Genomic DNA, 24,668 nt, shown 5'->3' on the forward strand with positions numbered 1-24,668 from the left:
ACATGAAGCGACATTTTGTCTTTATGGAGTTGGAGGACTGGGAACAAAATGAAGGACGATCTCATTGATTGGTGTTAGGGTAAATTGATGAAGGACTTGACACGACATGGACAGGAAGAGTACTAAAATGCATCATTATGAGAGCCCGATAATTGAACGAATCGACTAAATCTCCGCTCAATTTGATCACAAGCTACAGTTGGTTGATGAAATGGAAAGAGACAGATGCTTGCGCTGTCGGGTGTGATCCGTTCCTTCCTCAATAGCTTCTACCACAACCAACCTGAGAGCCGCGACCTTCAGCCTGGCGATACTTCTCTTCTTCACCACATCAATTCAATCACAGCTTAGCCAGTATTTATCTATTGGCAGCCATGGCGCCCACCTCCCGAATTCGTACCTCGACTACGTACATCAAAGCCGAAGATGACTGTCCCTCGACCCTACGAGCTCGCCTACGCGACGACCCTCCAGCGAAACAATCACCCATCAAGCCACCTCCCTCTCAGAGTATCTACCAACAGGTCCACGCCTCTCTAGGCAATTACGGAAATGCCCCCAAGCGAGGCAAAACGGCGGTTCAGGAACCGGAGAGCAATGACCCAGCTACCCAGCTTCGAGGTGAGTCGTCGCGCAAGACTTGAGAAGATGTTCTAACAAAGCACAGAGGCATATGCACGAATGGGACTTTCTATACATACCTCCGCGACGGAACATCTCGAGAAAGCACATGTCGACGTACAAACCGAGATCAAGCGCTTCTCCGAAGAATCCTCCAAGACACTCGCGCAAAGCCGAGACCTCTACGCCAACATCGAATATCCCCTGTCGAAAACTCTATGCGACTCGGATGATCACCCCCGAGCAAGCGTCGAAGTTCATCTGAATCATCTCAAACAGGATATCGCTGCGGCGAGGGAAGAGGTTCTTCGTCTCAGCACTGAGTGGGAGGAATGTTGTCGAACTGAAGAAGAAGCGTGGGATGACTTCAAGAGGGGTCTCGGAGACCGTGGTCGAGGGGGAAAAGGCGTGGGAAAGGAAGTGAATAAAGCGGCTGAGGAGTTCAAGAAAGAAGCAAGGGCGATTGTTAAGGCTAATTGTCAGTTGTTGGACGAGACTGACCAGGTATGTTACTGCTTCCATCACCGATTGAACGACGCTGACTCATTTCGACAGGACTTCAAACAAAAGATTCAGGAAGAAACCCAAAGGATAATGGCGAATCTGCTCGCAGGCATATAATCAACGCCACGTAACGATGATGTACAAACGAATTGGAGGATATCAGCGAAGGGCTCAATTGTCATGTAGTAGCCGTCTCAATTGATCGTCAAGTTCATATCTCATTAACTATCTCCATCTCTGTTTTGCCACCGTGTATCTGTATATCTTTAAGAACCAACCGGTCTCTTTTGTGTATTTCCCGCTAAACGCCATTCCGTAAATCAACTTTTGGTGCAGTCCATTCATCGGACCATTTTACTGCTTCTTCTCGGGGATGACAACGCCCCATGGGTGCTCGGTACGACCGTACATGATGTCGCCCAACCAACCCTTGACCTTGCTGGTAACCTCGCCAGCTTCACCCTCGGCGCCCATGGGGATGTTGATGTCCTTTCCGCGGTGGTGGACTTGGGAGATGGGGCAGATGAAGTACTGTTATTGTTAGTGGAATATTCTTGATAAAAAAGTAATAGGGAACTTACGGCAGTGCCAGCGGCGAAGGACTCGAGCAGACGACCCTCAGCATCAGCCTCCATGACTTCAGAGATAGTGTACTTTCGCTCGGTAATCTCATACTCGTCACCAAGACGCTCACGAATAAGCTCAAGGCAGCTACGACGAGTAACACCATCAAGGATGAGCTTGTCATCAAGAGGAGCAGTGACAATCTCCTTCTTTCCATCCTTTCGCTTCCAGATAACGAAAAAGTTACTGGCGCCTGCTTCAGTGCATTCACCCTGGGATCCGTACAGCCAGAGAATCTGATGGAATCCACGGGTTCGCGCATCTGCTGTGGCGAGCAGAGAGGGGCCGTAGTTGGCGCCCACCTTGGCGTAACCGAATCCACCGACCCAGGCGCGGACCATGTCATCTGGGGATGTGTGAAGACGCATTCCGCCGGGAGGAGCGTCCATGCGTGGCATGAATGTTACAATGATGTAAAGGAGAGCTTCCTTTGGTGCAGAGACTCCGAGTTGGGGTGCTGTGCCGATGATTGTTGGGCGGATGTAAAGGAAGCTTCCTGCGCGGTCGGCGGGGAGCCACTTGGTTCCGTCAACAGAAAGTAAAGCAATCATGAGCTTCTCAATCTCTGAGGGCTCAAAGCCGGGAAGGGAGATACGAGTAGATGACATGCGAAGACGAGCAGCGTTGCGATCAGGACGGAAGATTCGAAGCTTTCCATCATAACCGCGGTACACTTTGAGACCTTCGAAACACTCGGTAGCGTAGTGAAGGACGGAAGCGGTGGGCATGAGGCTCAAAGGTCCGTAGGGCTTGAGCTCGGGGGTGGCCCAGCCGGTGGATTGTTTCCATGATGCAAGGACCATGTGGTCTGTGGCGATGGTCTCGTCGCCGGAGTGAGCGTTGGCTTCATCGGGGACGGAGCGGGGGTTTTGGGTGTAGGTGTACGTGAGCTTTGAAGCGTCGAGGGGAGCTTGGGTGGTGGGAGGACCGGAGATTGTAGGTTGGGAGAGTTCTCTTTTGTGGATGGCTGCGGCTGTCAGGTTGACGTCCTGAGTTTCGACTGCGGAGGGAGCCATGATGAATGTATAAGTGATGGACTAGAATGAGTAGATAGTTTGGTGTGTGAACAAGAGAAAGGTATGAGCGAGGGGAAAGTTTATATAACAAGCAAACAAAAATAAAAAGTTTAGTTCATAGAGGTACGGGGTCCATAAAGGTACCTACTCCAATGACTGTTCAATTCAATATCAGCTTCGGAGTCACGAGTAGTAAAGAAAAAAAGATCCGCCCCCGCCGAAAACCCCGGATAGACCGTCTCTGCCCGCGCGGCGCTCGGTTCCGGCGATGTGGGTTCAAAGAAAAATTGGTGTTGTTTTTAACGATCCAGTTTTTTTTTAATTATGATAAGTGAAAAAAAAAAAAAGATACAGAGATACCTGGTCATGCGCCTGCGTTGGTATGCAGATGAGATGTAGCACACCAACTGTGAGGGTGTCTCACACCCACTCATTCACCCACACCATTATCGAACCCCCTGGGGAGAAGGAGAGCCGCTAGTTTCGAGGAGGGGCTTCTGGAGGGGTTCTGGAGATAAGTTATGGGCTTCTATGCTTTCTGAGTTTAGGAATGACGATGCCTCCATGGTAAGGTAGGTGTAGACAGACAATTGATAGAGCATTGTTTACTCTGTTGGTTGACTACTACAATGGATTGCTCTGTTGATGATTGACTGACACCTAACTATTTGGGTGCTTATCGAGATCGCTTACACGCTGCATGTCTAGTGAGAACGCGCAACCCATCAGCTGGACCATGTACCTTCTCTTGTATGACTCTGTTGTTACTGCGGTGTAACTATACGTGTCCTCCGAAGTGCGGAATATTACAATCTACAATGCCAAAAGATTAAGCCTTTTCTCCACTGCAAGGGCGTAGGGCGTGCTGGTCAGTAATTGCTTCATGAATGGCCATAACAATTGGTAGATAGCAACAGGAAATACCGGTCTTAACTTGTTCATGTAACGTAAAACAAGTCATGTGTTCAATGAATCCCTGTTTGTCAATTCTGACACAAAGAATTGCTTATCGCTATTATTCTTTCTGCTTGGCGTTGAGATTGAATACTGCGGAATTAGACTCTATTGTCCGCCGCTAACCGTCAATTGCCTTGTGTCGGTTGTCATGAGGTCATGCTCCCATCAATTGGTAACTTCTTTCTTATACAGGAAGGCCGGTACAAGAATTTTTGACAAGGTTGCATTGCATCTTGTTTGTAAAAAAGAGGGTGTGAAGACAATGAGGCGTTGCTGTCATGATACTACTGTCAATGGATAGTTAAGCCGAGGAAACATTGTCTTTTTTTTTAAAAGGTAGGCTATCATGATCAACTGATTACTTTTTTTTTAATTCCCGGACCCGGCTTGTTGAAAGACCATTGCCATTCTTGTCTAGTCCCATCTAGACCGCCTTGTCCCTGTCCGCCACATTATTACAGGTACTCATGCCCTGTCAGCCTCTCTTTGTCTCTGCTCTTCTTCTAGAATCTCTCTTTCGCGAGCTGCTGCTTCGGCACCTGCTTTGACACCCTTGGCTCGTTGACGCGCTTCGTACATGTCGCGACTCTTTAGGATGCGCTGCACGATTTCTCCTGCGTTGACATGAGAGAAGGCGTGGGTGCCGACTTGTCGCATGATGCCCATTGCTTTGGGTGCTGTGTAGGGGTCGTATGTGAGGGGCATGAAGGATGTTGGTCCGTGGTAGACGGCGTCTGGGGTTCCGCGGGGTAGAGTGGTGAGGTATGTCTTTGTGGGAGAAAAGGGAGCGCCAAAAATGACGGCGTTGATGTACTAGATCCACTGTTAGAATGTGCTGCTGCTTTAATCGATGGGGGTATTTACCTTGCATTGCAAAACGCAGAGACCGCGCTCGAAAATGTTCATGATGGGGTAGTTGACTCCCTTCCACTGGTTGATGACCTCGTCCTCGTGAACACCGACAACAACATACGCAGGGGGGTAATCTTCTCCCTTGCCCTTTCGCTCGTTGACAGCTTGCTCAGAGAACCAACCATCCTTGCGCGCAAGCTCCTCCTCAGCTAGAAGAACCTGTCGCAGAAACTCGATGTGGCCGCTGGAGAAGAGATCATAACCTCCATCAACGTAAACCACGCGCTGTCCAGGCTTGGGGCCAGGTCCTTCGATAAGCTGGCGGAAGCTTCCCCTCTCCTCATCAGCGTCCTCTGACTTTGCTTCTTGCGACGCAGTCCAGAAGAACACTTCAGCGCCGGGTGCTTTTCCTGAAGCATCGGTGGCGTAGAGTTTCATGCGCTCCATCATAGCTTGGCCTTCTGCGACGCGCTCTTCGGCAGTACCGTGGCCTTCCTGACCAGCGAGCTTCTTCTCGAGGGATTTTATAAAGTGTGTCTTTGTGCAGAGCAGCATGCGGCCTACGAGATCGGTGGTGGAAATGCCAGGGGAGCGCTTAACGACCTTGAAGCGTCCAGCCTCTTTGACGAATCGGTAGCAGTCGTTACCATCGCTATCGGAGGTGATGTCGTCGCCGTGGACGACGTATTTGCAGCCGTAGTGGGTGATGTAGGGGAGGTAGGTGACGTATGGCGCGTTGGCGACGGAGCGGGTGACCCAGCGACAGGCGTCGGTAGCAGCGACTCTGGGAGAGAATAAGTTAGTTGAAGATATTAAAAGTGTCGCTGAGAGTTGGCGATTACCGTTCTGCTAGAGTCATGACTGTAGGACCCTTGTTGGCGAGGATGGCCTCGTCGGAGTGAACACCAGCGTAGAGCTCATTTCCTAATTGGCGAGCTTGGACGATGGCACCAGCGTGGCCTGGGACGTCAGTGTTTGATGTTTTGGTTAGAGATAAGTAGATACATACCGTGATGGAAAAAGTCAAAGCAGCCATCGACCCAGATTCTTCCTTCTAAGGGCTCAGGAGCTGGTTCACCCTCGAGATGAAGGGCATCTTGGTCAACATCGACAGAGGGGTTAGTGGGGTCAATAGAAGCCATGATGATGATGGTGGTGAAGAAGGACAGTGAATAAAATATCTGGTGACAATAGTTAAAAGGTATAGTCTAGAATGCTCAAAAAGATGTCTACGGCAAGAATGTTAAATGGAGAAGAATAAAAAAGAAGATGATGTATATTCCAAGATTAGGGGTCTTGACAAAATAACAGCTGAGGGTGATACGTAACTCAACTGAAGCTGTTGGGGGAGGTTAATGAGTTTTGGCCCAGACTAACATTTTTAAGAGGGTCTAATTGGTCCGTTAAGCTCTGAGCTTCAGTGATTTTAATGAGTTCGGCAGCTCGGCATGTTTAGCCTGTCGTCAACTGAATTTGCGTATTAAAATCCGTATTATTTCTGCATTAATGTACATATTTATTCGTATACCAATTTATTTGGTAACAGAGCGGGAATAAAGTGACTGTTGATTGCACAAAAAGGTCATTGTCACATGCAAGCAGAATAACCCCCCACTGCGGGTAAATCAATCTCATTTATGATCCATGCTTGAAGAATTCAACAAAAACATCAGTCAAAAACAAAGGGGTAAAACAAAAAGGCAATGATTGAAGAGACAACATTAAGTGTTTTAGACACAGGTTTGTGGGTAAATGGAAATACATATTGCCGTGCGATCACCATGCGATACCAGTAACAACTCCAAATTAAGGTTAATCTGCACTGCAAACTTAAAGTATCGCGGCTTGAAATGGATGTCTCAATTGGCACAAGCCTGCGTCACAAGTTGCATGAGGCTCTTTGATGCAGGTACATTTGATAGATGATTGATGAGTTTATTTGTAGTTCACCGAACATCATCAAGCTATGGGCAGCCACTGGAGTAGGTGATCTACAGTATCTGCCAAGGTATAGCAGTCATCGTGGTCAGCCAAGCAAGAGTCCATCTTCAATCCACGTGCTACACCTTTTTCTTATCTTATTATTCTCTATCCATTATTCCACACGATAATGATGCTGCTTTCCTCAATCAAGCATATGTCACCGACGTCCATCATTTCCATCCTAACTTTTATCCCCTAGTCCCTGCATCTTGTCTTTATTTCTCCACACTTTCTTCAGTCCCTGCCCTCCACGTTTCCGATCCATTGGCTCCGATCTTTACCTTGTTTGTGAGCTATTCGGGCCAAGATGCCCCGGAAAGGTGAAGCTCACCACTCCGACAGTCTGGCCAAGCTATTGGGGTAAACCGCGCGATCATACTCTATACCTAGGTTAGACGGTGACAAGGTCTTTGCGGTATAAAAGATGCTTCTCCTCAATTGCAACCGAGGTATTTGAACTTCATCTTCAACGACACACATCATGAAGTTCACTACCATCTCTGCTGTACTCGCCCTCGCCCCGTCTGTTCTCGCAGATTGGCATTTTGCAAAGGGTAAAGAGATCAAGTATACCTCTGTAGAGGGATTCTTTAAACAAGATGATCTTGCTACTGATCCCAGCACATTTGACTATGTATGACCCTCATTCTCATGCTCATTTAGTCGTCTACTAACTGACAACTAAGGCGGACTGGAACTTTGGTCTTTTGAACCGTACATACCCAACTGACCCCAAGAACCCACGCAAGGGTTACAAGACACAATGGGAGCGCTTCGAGCAGTACGTCAAACATCTCAACCGTAATGCCAGCCGCGATAGAACTCGTTACAAGGTTCTTGTCATGGGTAGACACGGTGAGGGTTATCATAACGCTGCTGAGGCTTACTACGGAAAGGCAGCCTGGAACGTAAGCAACCAATCCTCAATTTTTAATGAAGTATCTTGCTAATGAGAAAAATACAGTGCTACTGGGGCCCTCTACCTGGAAACGGTACATCAGTCTGGGAAGATGCCCTCCTCACCCCCGCAGGTTTTGCCGAGTCTCACAAAGCCAACGCTTACTTCAAGTCGCGTTTTGAAGAAGAGGGCATGCCTTATTTCGAAAGCTACTACGCTTCTCCCCTCGCTCGCTGCGTACAGACCGCCCACGAAACCTTTACAGGCATCAAGCTTCCCAAGGACAAGCCTTTTGTTCCCATGGTCAAGGAACTTTTGCGCGAGGGTATCAGCATCCGCACGTGCGATCATCGCGGCAATAAGAAGCACATCAGCTCTTTGACTCCCAAGATCAAGTTTGAGAAGGGATTCAGTGATGAAGACCCGTTTTTCACGGGTGTTAAGGGTGAGACAGAAGAACACCAATTGGAGCGAAGCAAGGAGGTCTTGGACGACATTTTCACAAGTGATAATGCTGCTTGGATCAGTATCAGCAGTCACTCTGGTGAGATTACAAAGCTTCTTCAGGCTTTGAACCATCGACCTTTCCGTCTTGCGACCGGTCAGATTATTCCTGTTATTGTTCGGGCTGATGTCGTGGTTGAGGAGCCTACTTCTACATTTGCCTCTTGGACTGCTGAGGCTACTTGTAATGCACCTCCTGTGACCAGCGTGTCGCCTGGTGGTTGTGTTTGTTCTAGCACGGCTACGTTGGCATCTACACCTGCAAAGGCGACATGAGATTACAAGGAAATAACTGTTATAACTAACTAGTACATAGAGAATAAATAGATGGCTTGGCTGAGTAAGACAAAAGAAAATATGACAGTATATGCGTCCATCCTCGCGGCTTGTGAACAATCTTGCCGCTCTAATCAACCGTTACTTAAACAACTCCACTTGCACACTTGGCGCCATCGCTATTCAAGTTCAAGATTGCACCTCCTGGTATAGGTGCAGGGTCCGCCGTAGTACTGGTCAAATCGAATCTCCACGTTTGACCTAGGATATTCTCTTGCGCAAACAGAATGCCGTTGGGTGCTGCTATGGTAGCGCCCCAGAGCAAGTTGAGGGCTGTCATGAGAATGCCAGGGTAGGCCCTGAAGTTTTCCCATGTCTTTGTGGCAAGATTCCAGCGCACAACATTCGTTCTCAAGAGACCACCAGTGTTGCTAAGGACCGATGCCTGTACTGAGTAAAGATAGTTGCCTCCACCGGGAACATAACTCCAGTCGCCGACACCGGTGAGGAGACTGACTGAAGATGTGCCTGAAGTGGTCTTTCCAAAGTTTGACGATCCTTTGATAAGATTGATTGACCACCATGCAGCTCCGCCTTCGGAAACCCATAGATTACCGGCACTGTCAAAGTCACCCATAGTAACCCCCGTCGATTTGATATAGACATTTACATATTCCCAGTTACCGTTGCTGGCGATCCGGATAAGCTGCGACTGTGGGCACGCTACCAAGAGACACAAGAGACTGGTGATAAGACCTCTTGGTACAAAGCCGTAGATGTAGTTGTCGGTAGGGTTGAAACCGATGGCCTGAACAACCAGACCTGGACCCACGCCGTAATAAATATCCGTTCGGGCGCCTGTGACGAGATTGACTCTTGTCAGAGTTGGAGCCAGCAAACCGCCAATGGTGTAGCCAAAACCGTCACAATTGAATGCTGGCATTCCAGTGGGTACCGGGAAGGTGGTTTGGATGACGACTGTTCCTGGGCCACCTGTTGTGCCTGGGGGGTTGTAGATTGTCGTCGCTACTGGACCTCCCGTCGTGATAGTGACGTTTGGAACCACGGTTTGCGTTTGGATGATGACTGTTCCAGGGTCACCTGCCGCGCCTGGTGGATTATAGATTGTCGTTGCTACAGAGCCTCCCCTTGTGACAGTGACGTTTTGAATTACCGTTTGCGTTTGGATAATGACTGTGCCTGGATCACCTACTGCGCCTGGTGGATTATAGATTGTGGTCGCCACTGGGCCTCCCCTCGTGATAGTAACGGTCTGGACGACAGGAGTGGTTTGTGTTTGAATAATGACTGTACCTGGATCACCTACTGCACCTGGTGGATTATAGACTGTTGTCGCTACTGAGCCTCCCCTTGTAATAGTGACATTCTGGACCACAGGAGTAGTTTGTGTTTGGATAATAACTGTTCCTGGATCGCCTGCTGCGCCTGGGGCATTGTAAATTGTGGTTGCTACTGAACCTCCTCTCGTGATAGTGACGTTCTGGACCACAGGAGTAGTCGTTGCAACAAGAGTAGTGGTAGGTGTTTGAATGAGGATAGTTCCAGGTTCATTCGGTGCAGCGGGAGAAACATAGATTGTGGTGGTGATACCAGCTGGTCCACCAACAGTACGCGTGACGTTCTGGATTGGCGTCGGTGTTTCTGATAGAGTCGTTGTCGGAGTCTGGATGAGAATTGTTCCAGGTTCGTTGGGTGCTGCAGGAGAAACATATATGGTTGTCGTGATACCAGCTGGACCTCCCACAGTACGTGTAACATTCTGGATAACTGGCGCTGCAGTGGGTGAAGGTGTAGGAGTCTCAATCAGAACTGTACCGACCTTTTCAGGATCATCTGTCGCAGGCGGGAAGTAAATAGTTGTTGCAACAGAGACAGGTCCGCCAGTATAGATAGTTGTGTTTCTGCCCACTGCACTTGTAGGGGTCTCTATAATGACTGTGCCGAGATCCCCTGGTGCGCCTGGCGCCAGCGTGGTAGTTCTAGCAGCAGTAACGGTTCCACCAACGGAAATGGTGGTATAACTGATCGCGGTGGTTGTAGGTGTTTCAATAATAACTGTACCGAGATCTCCTGGTGCACCTGGCGCTAATGTAGTGGTTCTTGGAGCAGTGACAGATCCACCAGTGGAGATGGTGGTATATCTAATCTCGTTGGCAGTAGTTGGTGTTTCGACAATAACCGTACCAAGGTCTCCTGGAGAGCCTGGAGCAAGCGTAGTAGTTCTCGGGGCAGTAACAGTTCCACCAACGGAAATAGTGGTGTACCTGATCTCGGTAGTGGTAGGTGTTTCGATGATAACTGTCCCCTGGTCTCCTGGTGCACCTGGCGGCAGCGTTGTTGTCCTAGGAGCAGTAACGGGCCCGCCGACAGAGACGGTGGTATACCTGATCTCGTCGGCAGTGGTAGGCGTTTCCACGATAACTGTACCCAAGTCTCCGGGAGAACCTGGCGCCAGCGTCGTAGTTCGGGGAATACCAGCAGGTCCTCCAACAGAAATAGTGGTATACCTGACCTCTTCGGTAGTTGTTGGATCTTGTCCATCTGTAGGCGTTTGAACGATGACCGTGCCCAGGTCTCCTGGTGCGCCTGGTGCAAGTGTCGTAGTTCTGGGAGCTGTGACAGGCCCGCCGACAGAGATCGTCGTATAGGTTACCCCATCAGCAGCAGTACCTTGTCCAGCAGTAGGTGTCTCAACGATAACTGTACCCAAATCTCCCGGAGATCCTGGAGCCAGTGTTGTTGTACGAGCGGCTGTTACAGAACCTCCAACGGAAATTGTGGTGTACTCAATTTCTCCGCCATTATTGCCTCCAGTGGGTGTCTCGACGATGACAGTACCAAGTCCTCCAGACGACTCAGGTGGAATGGTAGTAGTTCGAGGAACATTAGCGGGCCCACCAACAGATATGGTTGTGTACTGAATCTCTTCATCGCTAGCTGGCCCAGTCGCAAACTCAACAATGACCGTTACAAGGTCGCCTGGGGAGCTAGGTGGCAGGGTGGTTGTACGAGGAGCAGTGACTGTGCCGCCAATGGAGATGGTAGTATACTCTACGGTGTCATCAGTAGCTGTTGGGATTGTAGCTGTTGTTTCTTCCTCTCCATCGCCAGAACCTGTAGGAGTCTCGACAATGACAGTACCAAGATCTCCCGGGGAACCTGGTTGGAGAGTAGTGGTGCGATCAGCGGTCACAGGACCACCGATACTGATAGTAGTATACTCAATATCGCCAACTTCATCGGTTGGAGCTTCGATGATAACAGTACCTAGTTGACCGGGAGAGCCAGGTTGCAATGTCCTTGTACGTGTAACGGTTCCTGTCCAGTCGCCGGATATAGTAGTGTACTCGACGTCGCCAATATCGTCTGTGGTTGTTACTTCATCACCCGTGGTGGTTGGAGTTTCGACGATAACGGTACCAAGTTCACCGGGGGTGTCAGGCTGTAATGTCCTCGTGCGAGTAACGGTTCCAGTCCAACCACCAGATAGAGTAGTGTACTCGACATCTCCAGCATCACCTGTGGCCGTTACCTCACCCCCAGCGTCACCTGTAGTGATTGGGGTTTCAACAATGACAGTACCAAGTTCACCGGAAGAGTCAGGCTGTAACGTCCTAGTGCGCGTAGCAGTTCCAGTCCAACCACCAGATAGAGTAGTATACTCAATGTCTCCATTATCTGTAGCAGTGGTAGCTGTCTCATCCCCAGTCTCACCCGCAGGAGCCTCCACGATGACTGTGCCGAGGTCTCCAGGAGAGCCAGGCTCTAATGTTCTGGTACGAGTAGACGTTCCAGTCCAGTCGCCAAATAGAGTAGTGTACTCAACGTCTTCCGCATCATCTGTGGCAGTCACCTCGCTTCCAGTCTCACGAGCAGGGCTCTCAATAATAACTGTGCCAAGGTCCCCGGGAGAGCCAGGTTGGAGTGTTCTGGTACGAGTAGAAGTTCCAGTCCAGTCGCCAGATAAAGTTGTGTATTCGATGTCGTCGGCATTGTCTGTGGTAGTTGCCTCACTTTCAGTCCCACCTGCAGGACTATCAATAATAACTGTGCCAAATTCATCAGGAGAGTCAGGTGGGAATGTTCTTGTGCGAGTGACACTTCCAGTCCAAATATCAGATAAAGTAATGTACTCAATATCATCGGCGTCCGTAGCAGTTGCAGTAGTCTCGCCTCCAGTCTCATCAGATCCCGTAGGAGTGATGACAATGACCGTGCCGAGTTCATCTGGAGAGTCAGGCTCAAGTGTTGTAGTGCGAATGACACTTCCAGATCCACCACTGGTTATAGTAGTGTATTCCACCTCATCTACAGTGAAGCTGGCAGTCGGTACCTCGATGATGATGGTATCCAATTCACCAGAGACTGTAGCCGAAACATATCTTGTCTGCGGAGCTGTCACAGGACCTGGGATAGTGATTGTGGTATTGGGTCTACCCTCTGGAGAGACAATGACTCCTGTAGGTTGATCGGTGGCTGTCTCCTCATCTTCTGAGACAGCAGTGGGAGTCTCTACGACAAGAGTCCCTCGCTCGCCGGATTCTCCAGTGAGGGTAAATGTGGTTGCAGCCGATACTGAACCTCCTCTGGTAATTGTGGTGGCTATTGACTCTTCATCGCTTCCATCATCAGTCTCCGAAGGTTCATCTCCGGAAGACTCTGTTGGAGTCTCAACAACGACAGTATCCGGAGCACCAGACACGCCTGGGATGGTGATTGTTGTCGCCACAGACACTGGGCCCCCTGTTGTGATGGTCGTGGCTTCAACCTCTGCGCCAGTTGGTGTCTGGATAACGATCGTGTCTGGAGCGCCTGACACGCCTGAAATCGTGATTGTTGTGGCAGCGGTAACTGGGCCGCCTGTTGTAATAGTTATAGCTTCAACTTCACCATTACCCGCTGTTGGAGTCTCAATAAGAACAGTATCTGGACCACCTGATACACCAGTGAAGGTGATCGTTGTAGCAACAGACACAGGCCCACCCCTTGTAATAGTCGTGGCCTCTGGCTCATCGCCGCCCGCGGTTAGGCCAGTTGGTGTCTGAATAACAATGGTATCTGGAGCACCTGACAAACCGGGAATTGTAAGGGTTGTGGCAGCTGTAACAGGCGCACCTGTAGTGATAGTTATAGCTTCAACCTCACCACTGCCCGCATTCGAACCAGTCGGAGTCTCGATGAGGACAGTATCCGGCGCACCCGACACACCAGTAAAGGTGATTGTTGTCGCAGCAGTCACAGGTCCACCTCTTGTGATCGTTATTGCTTCAGGCTCATCACCGCCCGCGGCTGGGCCAGTGGGTGTCTCAATAAAGACGGTATCTGGCTCCCCGGGTTCGCCTGGAATAGTAACAGTTGTAGCAGCAGTTACAGGACCACCTCTAGTGATGGTTGTAGGTTCAAGATCACTACCGCCTGTAGCTGAACCATTTGGCGTCTCGATGAAGACGGTATCTGGTTCTCCAGAGACTCCTGGAACTGTGACTGTTGTGGCAGCGGTGACTGGGCCACCTCTGGTAATAGTCGTATACTCAACGGGTGTCTCAATGACCACTGTGTCTGGCCCACCAGACACACCTTGAATCGTCGCGGTGGTAGCAGCAGTCACAGGTCCACCTCTTGTAATAGTAGTATACTGCACAGGTGTTTCAATTACCACCGTGTCTGGTCCACCAGAGACACCTTGGACTGTAACAGTGGTAGCAGCAGTCACAGGTCCACCTCTGGTGATAGTGGTGTACTCCACAGGTGTTTCGATGAATACTGTATCAGGTCCGCCAGATACTCCTTCAATCGTAACGGTAGTAGCGGCTGTTACGGGACCACCTCTTGTGATTGTGATATACTCGACACCTTCTCTAGATGACTCTATAGGTGTCTCAACAACAACAGTATCTGGTTCTCCAGGCAGACCTGGAAGCGTAAGTGTTGTGGCGGCAGTAACGGCACCACCTCTAGTAATAGTAGTAAACTCCACTTCAGCGTCAGTGGGAGATTCCATAGGCGTTTCAATGAAAACAGTGTCGGGTCCACCAGATACGCCTTGAACCGTGACGGTGGTAGCAGCAGTAACAGAACCGCCTCTGGTAATGGTTGTATACTGGACTGTTTCTCGAGAGGACTCTTCGGGTGTCTGAACAACTACAGTGTCTGGTTGTCCGGGTGCACCAGGGATAGTAATTGTCGTAGCAGCTGTGACGGGGGCACCTCTCGTGATAGTGGTATACTCGACCTCAGCATCGCTGGGGGACTCTGTGGGTGTCTCAATGAAGACTGTGTCTGGCCCGCCAGATACACCTTGAACGGTAACAGTAGTGGCAGCAGTCACTGGACCACCTCTGGTGATAGTCGTATACTCAATATCGGAATCCCTAGAGGACGTTGCAGGCATCTCAATAACAACGGTGTCCGGCTCACCAGACGCTCCAGGGATAGTAAACGTCGTAGCAGCCGTGACAGGGCCGCCTCGAGTAATTGTAGTGGCCTCGTCCTGGCCAGCTGAAGATGTTGGTATCTCGACGAAAACTGTATCGGGCTGACCTGATACGCCGGGGATAGTAACTGTCGTTGCGACTGAGACAGGGCCGCCTCTGGTGATAGTTGTATACTCAACATCAGAATCTCTAGAAGTCGTTGCAGGCGTCTCAACAACAACGGTGTCAGGCTCACCAGATACCCCGGGAATAGTTAGTGTCGTAGCGGCTGTGACAGAGCCACCTCGAGTAATTGTGGTGGCTTCATTCTGGCCAGCTGAGGTAGTTGGTGTCTCAACCAGGACCGTATCAGGCTGGCCTGATAATCCGGGAATAGTAATTGTCGTTGCGACTGAGACTGGTCCGCCTGTAGTAATTGTAGTAGCCTCATCCTCACCGACTGAGGCAGTTGGGGTCTCAACATAAACCGTGTCCGGCTGACCTGATTCACCTGTGATAGTAACAGTTGTTGGTACGGCAGCCGGTCCGCCTCTAGTGATCGTAATAGCTTCAACCTCTCCGTCAGTCGCCGAAGCTGCGCTATTAACTGTGTTCGTTGGCGTCTCAACGAAAACCGTATCCGGCTCTCCTGGTGCGCCCGGGATAGTGATAGTTGTTGCTGCTGATACGGGACCACCTCTGGTTATTGTGGTAGCTTCGACCTCGTCACCAGTCTCAGACGCTTCGCTACCATCTGTACTAGTGGGAGTCTCGACGAAGACTGTGTCAGGCTCTCCTGGCGCACCAGGAATTGTGACGGTAGTGGCAACCGAGACAGGTCCACCTCTAGTGATTGTAGTAGCCTCCAACTCATCACCACTCTCTGAAGCCGCGCTGTCAACTGTGGTTGTTGGCGTCTCGACAAAGACCGTGTCAGGCTCTCCTGGTGCACCTGGAATAGTAACGGTAGTTGCCGCTGAGACCGGGCCACCTCTAGTTATTGTGGTAGCTTCAATAGCATCACCAGTCTCTGAAGCCTCGGTACCGTCTGTGCTAGTCGGGGTCACGACGAAGACTGTATCTGGTTGGCCTGATGCACCAGGTACAGTAATTGTTGTTGTCACCGCGGCCGGGCCACCTCTAGTTATTGTGGTAGCTTCGATAGTGTCTGAAGCTGTAATATCAGCGGTGGTAGTTGGGGTTTGGATGAAAACAGTATCTGGTTGTCCTGGTGCACCGGGAATGGTGATTGTTGTCGCAACTGATACGGGTCCGCCACGTGTAATAGTAGTAGCCTCCAACTCTTCCGCACTCTCCGTAGATGCGCTGTCGAATCTTGTAGCAGGAGTTTCGACGTAGACTGTATCCGGTTGACCTGATTCACCAGGAACAGTGATTGTTGTCGCAGCTGAGACTGGTCCTCCACGTGTAATAGTTGTTGCATCAACTGTGTTACCACCAGTCGAGTCACCAGCTGATACGGTTGGGGTTTCCACGAATACCGTATCTGGTCCTCCCGATGCACCAGGGATAGTGATTGTAGTCGCGGCTGTAACGGGCCCACCTCTAGTGATCGTCGTGGCTTCAACTTCGTTATCATCAGTCTCTGAAGCTGCATCGTCAGATGCAATTGGTGTCTCCACATAAACAGTGTCTGGCTCTCCAGATACACCAGGAACAGTGACTGTTGTTGCGACAGAAACTGGCCCACCTCTGGTAATAGTTGTGGCTTCGACTCCTGCGCTCCTTGGTGTCTCGATGATCACTGTATCAAGCTCCCCGGACACGGTTGCAGAAATGTACAAAGTTCGAGGAGAAGTGACCGGACCGCCAGAGTAGACTGTGGTCGCGCTTCTGGGAGACACGACAATGACAGTACCTGGCTCACTGGGATCGTCGGGAGGGAAGTAAAACGTCTCTGTAGCTGTTCCGGGAGAGTTGGTGAAAATTGTAGTGTTTCCAGGCTCTCCAGTGACACTGGGGCCATCTGTAATGCTTCCAGTCTCGGGTGCACCTGTTTCTCCCTCGTCGTCTGTAGGGGTCTCAATGATAACAATGCCTCCTTCGCCAGACGCTGTGGGCGGGATGTATATAGTCGTTGTGACACTAGCCGGGCCTCCACGAATGATAGTAGAGTTACCACCAGATCCAGTAGGAGCAATTATGATTGCCTCATCATCATCAGTATCACCAGTTGGATACTCAACGATGATGGTTCCACTCTCCCCTGATGCTGTTGGCGCAATGTAGATAGTGCTGGTAGCTGAACCGGATCCACCACTCGTGACGGTAACATTGCCTGGAACAGTGATGGCACCAGGATCGCTATCAGTTGCTGAAGGTCCTGAATCATCATCATCCTGCGTAGGTGTCTCAATGACAATAGTACCGGGCTCATCGGTTATGGTAGCAGGAATGTAACGAGTCTGAGTGACTGTGGCAGGACCACCAGTGACAATTGTAACGTTTCCGATACCCGTAGCCTGAGGCCCAGATGTCGGGGTCTCAATTACCACAGTACCCTGCTCCCCTGATATAGTAGCAGGAATGTATCGAGTCGTCGTAGACGAAGCAGGTCCACCAGTGTAAATTGTCACGTTGCCTCCAGATGTAACAACAGGAGTTGGGCTACCTGCCTCTGTGCCTGTGATTCCAGCAGACACATTGTCTGGATCAGATGTGGGTGTTTCAACAATGAGTGTGCCTGCTTCACCTGACGCAGTAGGTGGAATGTATATGGTCTGAGTAGTCGAGCCTGAGCCACCTCTGACGCTGGTGATGGTCGTGGCTGCCTCTATCACATCTATCTCGGTGATAGAGTCTGTCTCAGAAGCGTCTCCAGTCTCTTCTGGATCCTCATCGCCAGTGGTACTGACCTGAGACCCGTCAGTTGGGGTGACGATGATCAAAGTACCAGGTTCATCTGAAGCAGTAGGAGGGATGTACAAAGTCCGAGTGGTTGAGCCTGGGCCACCTTGGGTCACAGTAGTGGTTGTAGTTGCTGAGATGAAATCACCATCGGGATCAATTGGATCCACTGTCTCTTCTGCGTCTTCATCATCAGTGGTAGTGGCCCCAGATCCCCCGGTCGGGGTGATGATGACAAGTGTTCCAGCCTCCCCAGATACTGTTGGAGGTATGTAACTGGTAATGGTAACAGAAGCGGGTCCACCTCTGAAGCTTGTCACGGTAGTGGCAGCCGAGATAGTATCTTCGTCGTCGTCAGGGTTGTCGAGTCCACCGGTAGGTACTTCAATTACGATAGTACCAGGTTCGCCCGATTCCGCAGGAGGTATATATATGGTCCGAGTGGCAGTACCTGTACCTGGCACACCATTGGAAATAGTAACATTGGGGAGGACTCCAGGAGGCAGGGTTGTCTCTGTGGTTTCGTCAGAGCTACCAGATTCTGTGGCAGGCACTTCAACGTAGAGAGTGCCAGGATCACCGGTACTCGCAGGCGGAACATAGTAAGTCGTTGCCCTCGTGCCTGTACCTTGAACAGAGACAGTTATAGTCTCCTCGGCGGAGATGGCATCCCCAGTTGTGAGAGCATCGGGATTTGCGGTGAGACCACTGCTAGAGGATCTGGGAACGGGCGTTTCAATAACAACTGTTCCTGGCTCGCCTGAAGTCTCGGGTGCAATGTAGGATGTCTCTCTTGTCGTCGCTGTGCCAGGTCTGAAAAGAGTAAAGTTGGCTGTTCCAGTGACCGAGGCAATTGTTGTTTGGAAGCCAGGAACAGTTGCTGCAGTTCCGGTTTCTTCCAATTCGGTCTGTGAAGCTGGTGTCTCGATGACAACGGTCCACACGTCACCACTTGATGTCGGCGGGATGAAGATGGTCCGTCGTGTAGAAGCTTCACCAGATCTATAGAGTGTGAGATTGCCTTCGGGGTCAGGGGAGATAATGTCGGTGGGAGCTGGTGTGATGACCGCATCAGAGTCTGTACTCTCATCGTCATCGTCGGGAATTGAGTCATCGTCCGTCTCAGAGACAGGATTCTCAACAATAAATGTACCAGGCTCTCCCGGGACATCGGGTGGGATGTAGATAGTCGTCGCCACTGTTCCGGTGCCCTGTGTAGTAATGGTGGTGCCAGATCTGGTGTCCGGATCGGTAGTAGAGCCGGCACCACCAGCAGGAAGCTCAACGATAAAAGTGCCAGGCTCATCAGGTGAGTCTGGAGGATAATAGATAGTTGCCGTGGTTGATCCAGTACCAGTAGCAAAGAGTGTAGTAAATGCTGTCGCAGTCACTGATGGAGTCACGCCGGTTGGTGTCTCTATGATAACAGTACCAGGTAGATCCGAAGCGCTGGGAGGTATGTAGAACGTGCTCCTACCAGAACCGGTGCCAGCTCTGAAGACGGTGATGTTGGCTGTTCCAGTAATTGCAGGGGCAGTAGCAAGCACATCTCCGTCTCCGTGGGCGGTTGCTCCTTCGGATTGGGTTTCAGAGACTGGGGTCTCAATGATGGCAGTCCAAGGATCTCCAGTAGACTGGGGTGGGATGTACAGTGTTGTTCTGAATTGGCCTCGACCTGCTCGGAAGAAAGTAACTGTTGGAACGGCTCCGTTGGGCTCTTCGGTGGTTTGAGTGCCATCTTCTGTGACACTGTCTGCAGGGATTCCTGTGGACACACCAGTGGCGGTCTCACTTTCATCTTCAGTGTTGGATCCAGAGCCACCCGTAGCACTTGTCGATTCGTCATCATCTCCATCTTCATCAGTAGCACTAGGTTCTGCGGGTTCGCTTCCTTCTGTTGCGCTTGTCCCATCTACATCATCAGAGTCTGTCTCTGTTGCTTCTCCATTGGAAGCACCAGACGAGTCATTTGGTTCAGCAGTTACGCTACCAGTAGGCTCATCTGTGATGTTATCTTCTGTCTCGGTATCAAGATCGTCATCATCATCATCTGAAAGAGAAGAGTTATCTGAGGCGATGATGGGTAATGGGCTGGTGGGAACTGGCATTTGAGGAGTGATCATACTGGTATCATCCTCATCTGAACCAGGCTCTCCGGTCTCTTCAGCGCCATCTGACAAAGTTTCAGAACCAGACTCTTCGCCATCGGGGTCTTGAGACGTAGCGTCGTCTGTCGCACTAGTTTCCGCATCATCATCTCCACCAGTTATGGACGGTTCATTATCAGAACCACTTGACGATTGTTCTGCGTTGGAGTCTTCCGACGAAGCAGCATCAGATGGTTCAACAACAATTGGCGCACCATTAGAAACTACTGTTGAAGGTTCAGAGCCGTCGCCGTCGATAGTGGTTGATCTTCCTGGACCTCCTGCAGGTTCTCCAGTTAGAGCTGGCTCACTGGAAGACGAGTCAGTGCCTTCTTCTCCGCCACCAGCAGCTGCAGTTGATCCACTAGATAGTGAAGCGGGCTCGCTGTCAGAGTTTGACTCTCCGGCCGACGCCGTCGACTCTTGATTATTAGCCCCAGAACCGCTAGTTGTGGTGCTTGTTCTGCTAGCTGTAGCCGTCTCTCCATCACCCTGGGATACGCGATCAGATTCAGCCACGCTTTGAGAACCAATGAGTGTGTCGATATTGATCACCTCTTGCGTTGTAGTCGAAGTCCGCGCTGTTGTCAAAGACGAAGAAGACCTAGAAGAGGCAGTGGAAGATCCTTGGCCTGCTGTGTCACCACCAGGTCTGGTGTTCACATTTGGTAGCGTTGTGTCTCCCGAACTTCCAGTAGAAGAGCGGGATGTTGAAGATGTGACTGAGCTACTTCGTGTGGTGCTTGAACTGGTACTCGCCTCGACATCATTAGATCTAGACCCGAGGTCTTCGGGTTCACCCCTTAAAGATGCAGTTGAAGATGTAGATCGTGATACTCGCAATGAAGTAGAAGCCGAGCCGCTCGATCCCTGGCCGGGTCTTGATGGAACTGAAGTACTTCCAGAAGTAGATTTAGTGGTTCGGTCTCTTGATGGGGAAGCAGCGGTCTCATCTGAGCCTCCAATCGCATTGGATGAACTTCGACTCGAACGTTTTGTGGTTTGAGAGTTAGCTGCTGTCGAGCTGCGACTTGTTGTGCTCACACCACTACCACCAGGTCGAACAGCCGTATCTGGTGAGCCAGAGATGCTTGACCCGGACGATACAGCAGTATCCTCGGGGCCCGGACCTGGGGAGGCCTCGGGTGGTGCATTTGTTACCACTGTAGAGGCGGCAGGTTCTGGATCTCCATTACCGTTAGCGTTGGAAGTAGAGGTCCGTCTAGAGCTTGTAGATCTGCTGTTGGCAGGTCTAACGAAACTTGTGCTGCCCGCGACGCCTTGGCTACCACTACCTAATCCTTGTAGATCACCACTGATAGTACCACCTCGTCTAGTGGTTGTAGATCGGCGAGTGGATGACTTGCCATCGCTGGCGGTCTCGACGATGTTGGAGGTGATGGTGAAAACACTGGTGCCAGAGGTCACAGTGCGTGTTACATGTCTGGTCATCACGCCTGGAGAATTAGTCCAGGATGAACTTCGTGAAGTGCTTGATCGGCGACTTGACGATGACCGGCTTGACTCATCATCCCCATTATCTTCGCCCCCTGGACTACCATCACCACCCTGGGTACCTCCATTGAGGGGGTCATCATCACCATCCCTGTCGCCATCATCATTAGAGGCGCCTCTGGTGTTTTGAGAATTGCCAGCAGATCTTGTACTGCTTCTGCCCTGGCCACTTCCGGAGCCTCCTCCATTACCACCTTGGGAGCCGCTTGAGTCGTCATCGTCGTCATCGTCGCCTGGCCGTCCACCATTGCCAGACGTATTTCCGGTACCTGAACCTGAACCTGAGCCTGAGCCTGATGAACCCGAGCCAGCGCCAGAGCCAGAGCCAGAACCAGAACCAGATTCTGAACCTGATGATCCAGATCCAGAGCCAGATGATCCAGATCCAGAGCCAGATGAGCCACTTCCACTACCGCTCTGGCCATTGCCACCATTGGAACCGCCTTGGTTCCCTGTACCAGATCCCCCGGTAGGCTGAGTCCCAGCAGGAGAGTCGTCGGAGTCGTCATCAGTCTGTGAGTTACTTCGGCCGTCAGATGTCAAGACAAGAACAGTACCAGGTCTTCCGCCTTCGGGAGGGATTGTAAGTGTCTCTCGAGGGCCATCACCGTCGCCTTGACCTTGACCTGGTCGACCTTGAACTCCTCCAACGTCAAATCCGTCATCGTCCTCTGAACCATCTTCACCATTGCTATCGCCATCAGCCGAATCACCTCCGGAGCCACCTCCAGACCCGCTTCCAGAGTTGCCAGTGCCATTAGACACGCCTCGGGTAACTGTCGTATAAGGAATGGCTCCATCTGGGCGAGTGCGCGTGGGTGGGATAGTTGCACCAGCAGCATCGGTGACTGCTCCGCCACCAGGTCGTCCATTGTTACCTCCAGGAGGGGTCTGTATGAGAACAGTACCAGGCTTATTACCAGTCGGTGGGATCGTCGTTCGAATAGGCGCTGTCGGTGTAACACTGCCTTCGGCTGGCTCGATGATGGTCACGTAGCCAGTAGCATCTGTCGGTTGGAGAGTAATTGTTTGACCAGCGAGAAAACCCAAAGAGCTTAGAGGGTTGGAAGATAAAGTCTCGAGACTAGCTGGCCTCCAAAGCCCTGGGATGGGTGTTTGGATGATGATAGTACCAGGCCTGTCGCCGCTAGGTGGAACGGTAATGCGGATTGGAGTGGTACCAGTGAATGAAGCACCCGCCGGCTGTAACACTGTGACGTAGTCGCCTTCAGAATCAGGTTCGAGGGTGATGCCTGCAGTATTTTCTCCGTTGAACGAAGAGGCGGGAATATTAATAATGACTGATCCCCGGTTTGTTCCGGTTGGTGTAATGGTGATAAGCTGCAGTGATGCCAGTGTGCCAGCCACGGGCTGTAGAATCGTTACATACCCCGTCGAATATTGAGGCTCCAATGTCACTGGAAATAAGACTCCAGGTGTGAGACCTGCAGCGGCAGTCTCTGGTGTCTCGATGATAATTTGTCCTGGACGGCCATTTCTTGGTGGTACAACCTGTGTGATGGGTGCAGATATGCGCCTTGATCCTTGATATGGTCGGATAATAATTGCATAAGGGCGATCGTCTGTCGCAGGAATTACCACGTTCTCGGGCGCTGAAGAGCCACCCGGTTTTTCAACGATGACAATACCTGGTTCATCACTCTGTGGAGGGACAGTGTACAGGGCAGTGACCGACCCTCTGTAAGGCTTTGTAATGGTGATGTACTCATCGTCTGCAAGGACGGGATATACTGAGACATAGGTGTAACAAACCCCTGAGAATTCATTGTTAATACCGAGAACCGACCTATCATTTTGCACACCAAATTGGCCGTGGCATGTGCCTGCCAAGCTGGCGATGAAAAGATGGCGCAACACTTCGAACAAAGGCCGCATTGTCATAACGGCTAATTCATAAGATGCATGAAAGAATAAAGTAAAAAATTGATAGTTTGAGAAGCGAAAAAAGAAATTCACGCGTCTCCCGCGAGGAATCGCTGACAAGAGGCACAGAGGGTTATAAGATTGTTGATCCCATCTTTGACATCCGCATTCGGTTTTTGAGTGGCTGCATCCCAAAGCACCGTTGATGTACAGATGAAATCATGATACAGAAATTCTACGGGTTACAAAGGTATTGTTGAACTGAATCTGGGTTGCCAAGGCGAAGCCTTCATGCCAATCAAGAACAGTGATAGCGGTATAGATTCCGTTCTCTCGCATACTGACACACACGTTCCTGCATAAAAGGATAAAAGAAAGTCAAAAACATTTTTGGTCAAAAACGATAGGCCAGTCTCGAACGAATGGGTGTTTCGGGGTCGGGTAAGAGTCCGTGGAATGTTGATAAGATCTTGTACCATTCTGGATGGGGACGAAAAGTTGTAATAAGAGGAGGGTTGCCATTTGATTGTGCAATCGTAACATTCACTACATTGTGTACTGTATGGAGTACATAGTGTACAAGACGCCGTAGCACAATGCCACTGGGGAAGCTTGAAATATCCTCGCAGCACAAGTTGATCTCAGACTCTACCCAACAAGAAACCGGACACAGCAATTTCACTGCGCTTTGACACTGGTGTTACTGGTCAGTATACGAGCACCAGCACGCCGAGAATATTTGGCAAGGTCATCCAGTCGAGAACAGTGATCTGAGACAAAATGACAGCCTCTGGGTATTATCATGTCTCATATTGACATTGTTTCCCAGAATGCATCTCCCTTCTGACGTTCCACTAGTCACGGGAGCCGGTCCTTTAGTCAAGGGAACTAACAATTCTGACAGAACCTTATCTTAGCTCTTAAAGCAGTACCTAGCCTACCAGTCTCGTCACCATCTCTAGCACAAGGCTGAAGTGGTAGGCGGCCGCCGATCTGTATTCTATTGCATGCTTAAAAGTCGACACATTCCAAGATCTATCACATCTCAATTTATGTTCCTTGATAGCCTGGTTACACAAGACAAAGAAAACGCACCAATGAACGTTCTTGACTCAGATTAGCGTCGCCAATGGGAGGAAACGCTCCCGCGGCTTGGCTGCGAACGGTGAATTTACGATCTCAGTGTCTAAATCCGGATTGGACCCGAGGGGGAGGTCTGAGCCTCTGACGCAGTATTTCCACATGACCCTTACATTAACTACTCCGAAAGAAGATGTGGTTAGATTTTATGAACCACAATACAAAGACAGCAATGAGATTACGAGATTGAAGATACTCTCAAGGTAAGAAAAGAAGAGGACGGGCCTGTTTGCTGCTGTGCCTAGTCCATACACATGATTGCTTATTAGAGGAGCTTATCTCTCACATCCCATGTCTGAATGTAAAACAACTTACAAGAACAGTGTGGATCTAGACCTACATGGCCAGGTGCAGTTCTCACCAGCATTTCTCGACTAGCGCCTCTTCTTGGCAATGACTGCTTAGATTCCGAATGGCCCGGATCAGCACGAGGGTTTGTCTTAGA

General features: G+C 50.5%; 5 protein-coding genes across 5 annotated transcripts; 2 read left to right on the top strand and 3 right to left on the bottom strand.

The window, feature by feature from the left end:
• Positions 1-374: 374 nt before the first annotated feature.
• FSST1_007031 (uncharacterized protein) lies at positions 375-1,242 on the top strand (the record flags this gene model as incomplete). Its single annotated transcript, XM_083236601.1, has 3 exons — positions 375-621; positions 668-1,125; positions 1,177-1,242. The coding sequence occupies 3 exons, from the start codon at positions 375-377 to the stop codon at positions 1,240-1,242; spliced, it is 771 nt and encodes a 256-aa protein (XP_083082992.1).
• Positions 1,243-1,479: 237 nt separating this feature from the next.
• On the bottom strand, positions 1,480-2,765 carry FSST1_007032 (aminotransferase; the record flags this gene model as incomplete). The annotated part of the gene is made up of 2 exons (XM_083236602.1): positions 1,480-1,656; positions 1,707-2,765. 2 exons carry the CDS (start codon positions 2,763-2,765, stop codon positions 1,480-1,482), a joined length of 1,236 nt encoding a protein of 411 aa, XP_083082993.1.
• A 1,422-nt stretch (positions 2,766-4,187) lies between these two features.
• Positions 4,188-5,716, bottom strand: FSST1_007033 (ethanolamine-phosphate cytidylyltransferase; the record flags this gene model as incomplete). The annotated part of the gene is made up of 4 exons (XM_083236604.1): positions 4,188-4,535; positions 4,587-5,358; positions 5,417-5,534; positions 5,584-5,716. The coding sequence occupies 4 exons, from the start codon at positions 5,714-5,716 to the stop codon at positions 4,188-4,190; spliced, it is 1,371 nt and encodes a 456-aa protein (XP_083082994.1).
• A 1,322-nt stretch (positions 5,717-7,038) lies between these two features.
• FSST1_007034 (histidine phosphatase superfamily) lies at positions 7,039-8,235 on the top strand (the record flags this gene model as incomplete). Its single annotated transcript, XM_083236605.1, has 3 exons — positions 7,039-7,191; positions 7,244-7,465; positions 7,522-8,235. 3 exons carry the CDS (start codon positions 7,039-7,041, stop codon positions 8,233-8,235), a joined length of 1,089 nt encoding a protein of 362 aa, XP_083082995.1.
• A 145-nt stretch (positions 8,236-8,380) lies between these two features.
• FSST1_007035 (uncharacterized protein) lies at positions 8,381-23,095 on the bottom strand (the record flags this gene model as incomplete). The annotated part of the gene is made up of 2 exons (XM_083236606.1): positions 8,381-15,717; positions 15,769-23,095. The coding sequence occupies 2 exons, from the start codon at positions 23,093-23,095 to the stop codon at positions 8,381-8,383; spliced, it is 14,664 nt and encodes a 4,887-aa protein (XP_083082996.1).
• Between the last annotated feature and the right edge of the window lie 1,573 nt (positions 23,096-24,668).

The sequence above is a fragment of the Fusarium sambucinum genome, chromosome II (genome assembly GCF_050947815.1).
Source record: "Fusarium sambucinum isolate potato_lamoka chromosome II, whole genome shotgun sequence".
NCBI lineage: Eukaryota > Fungi > Ascomycota > Sordariomycetes > Hypocreales > Nectriaceae > Fusarium > Fusarium sambucinum.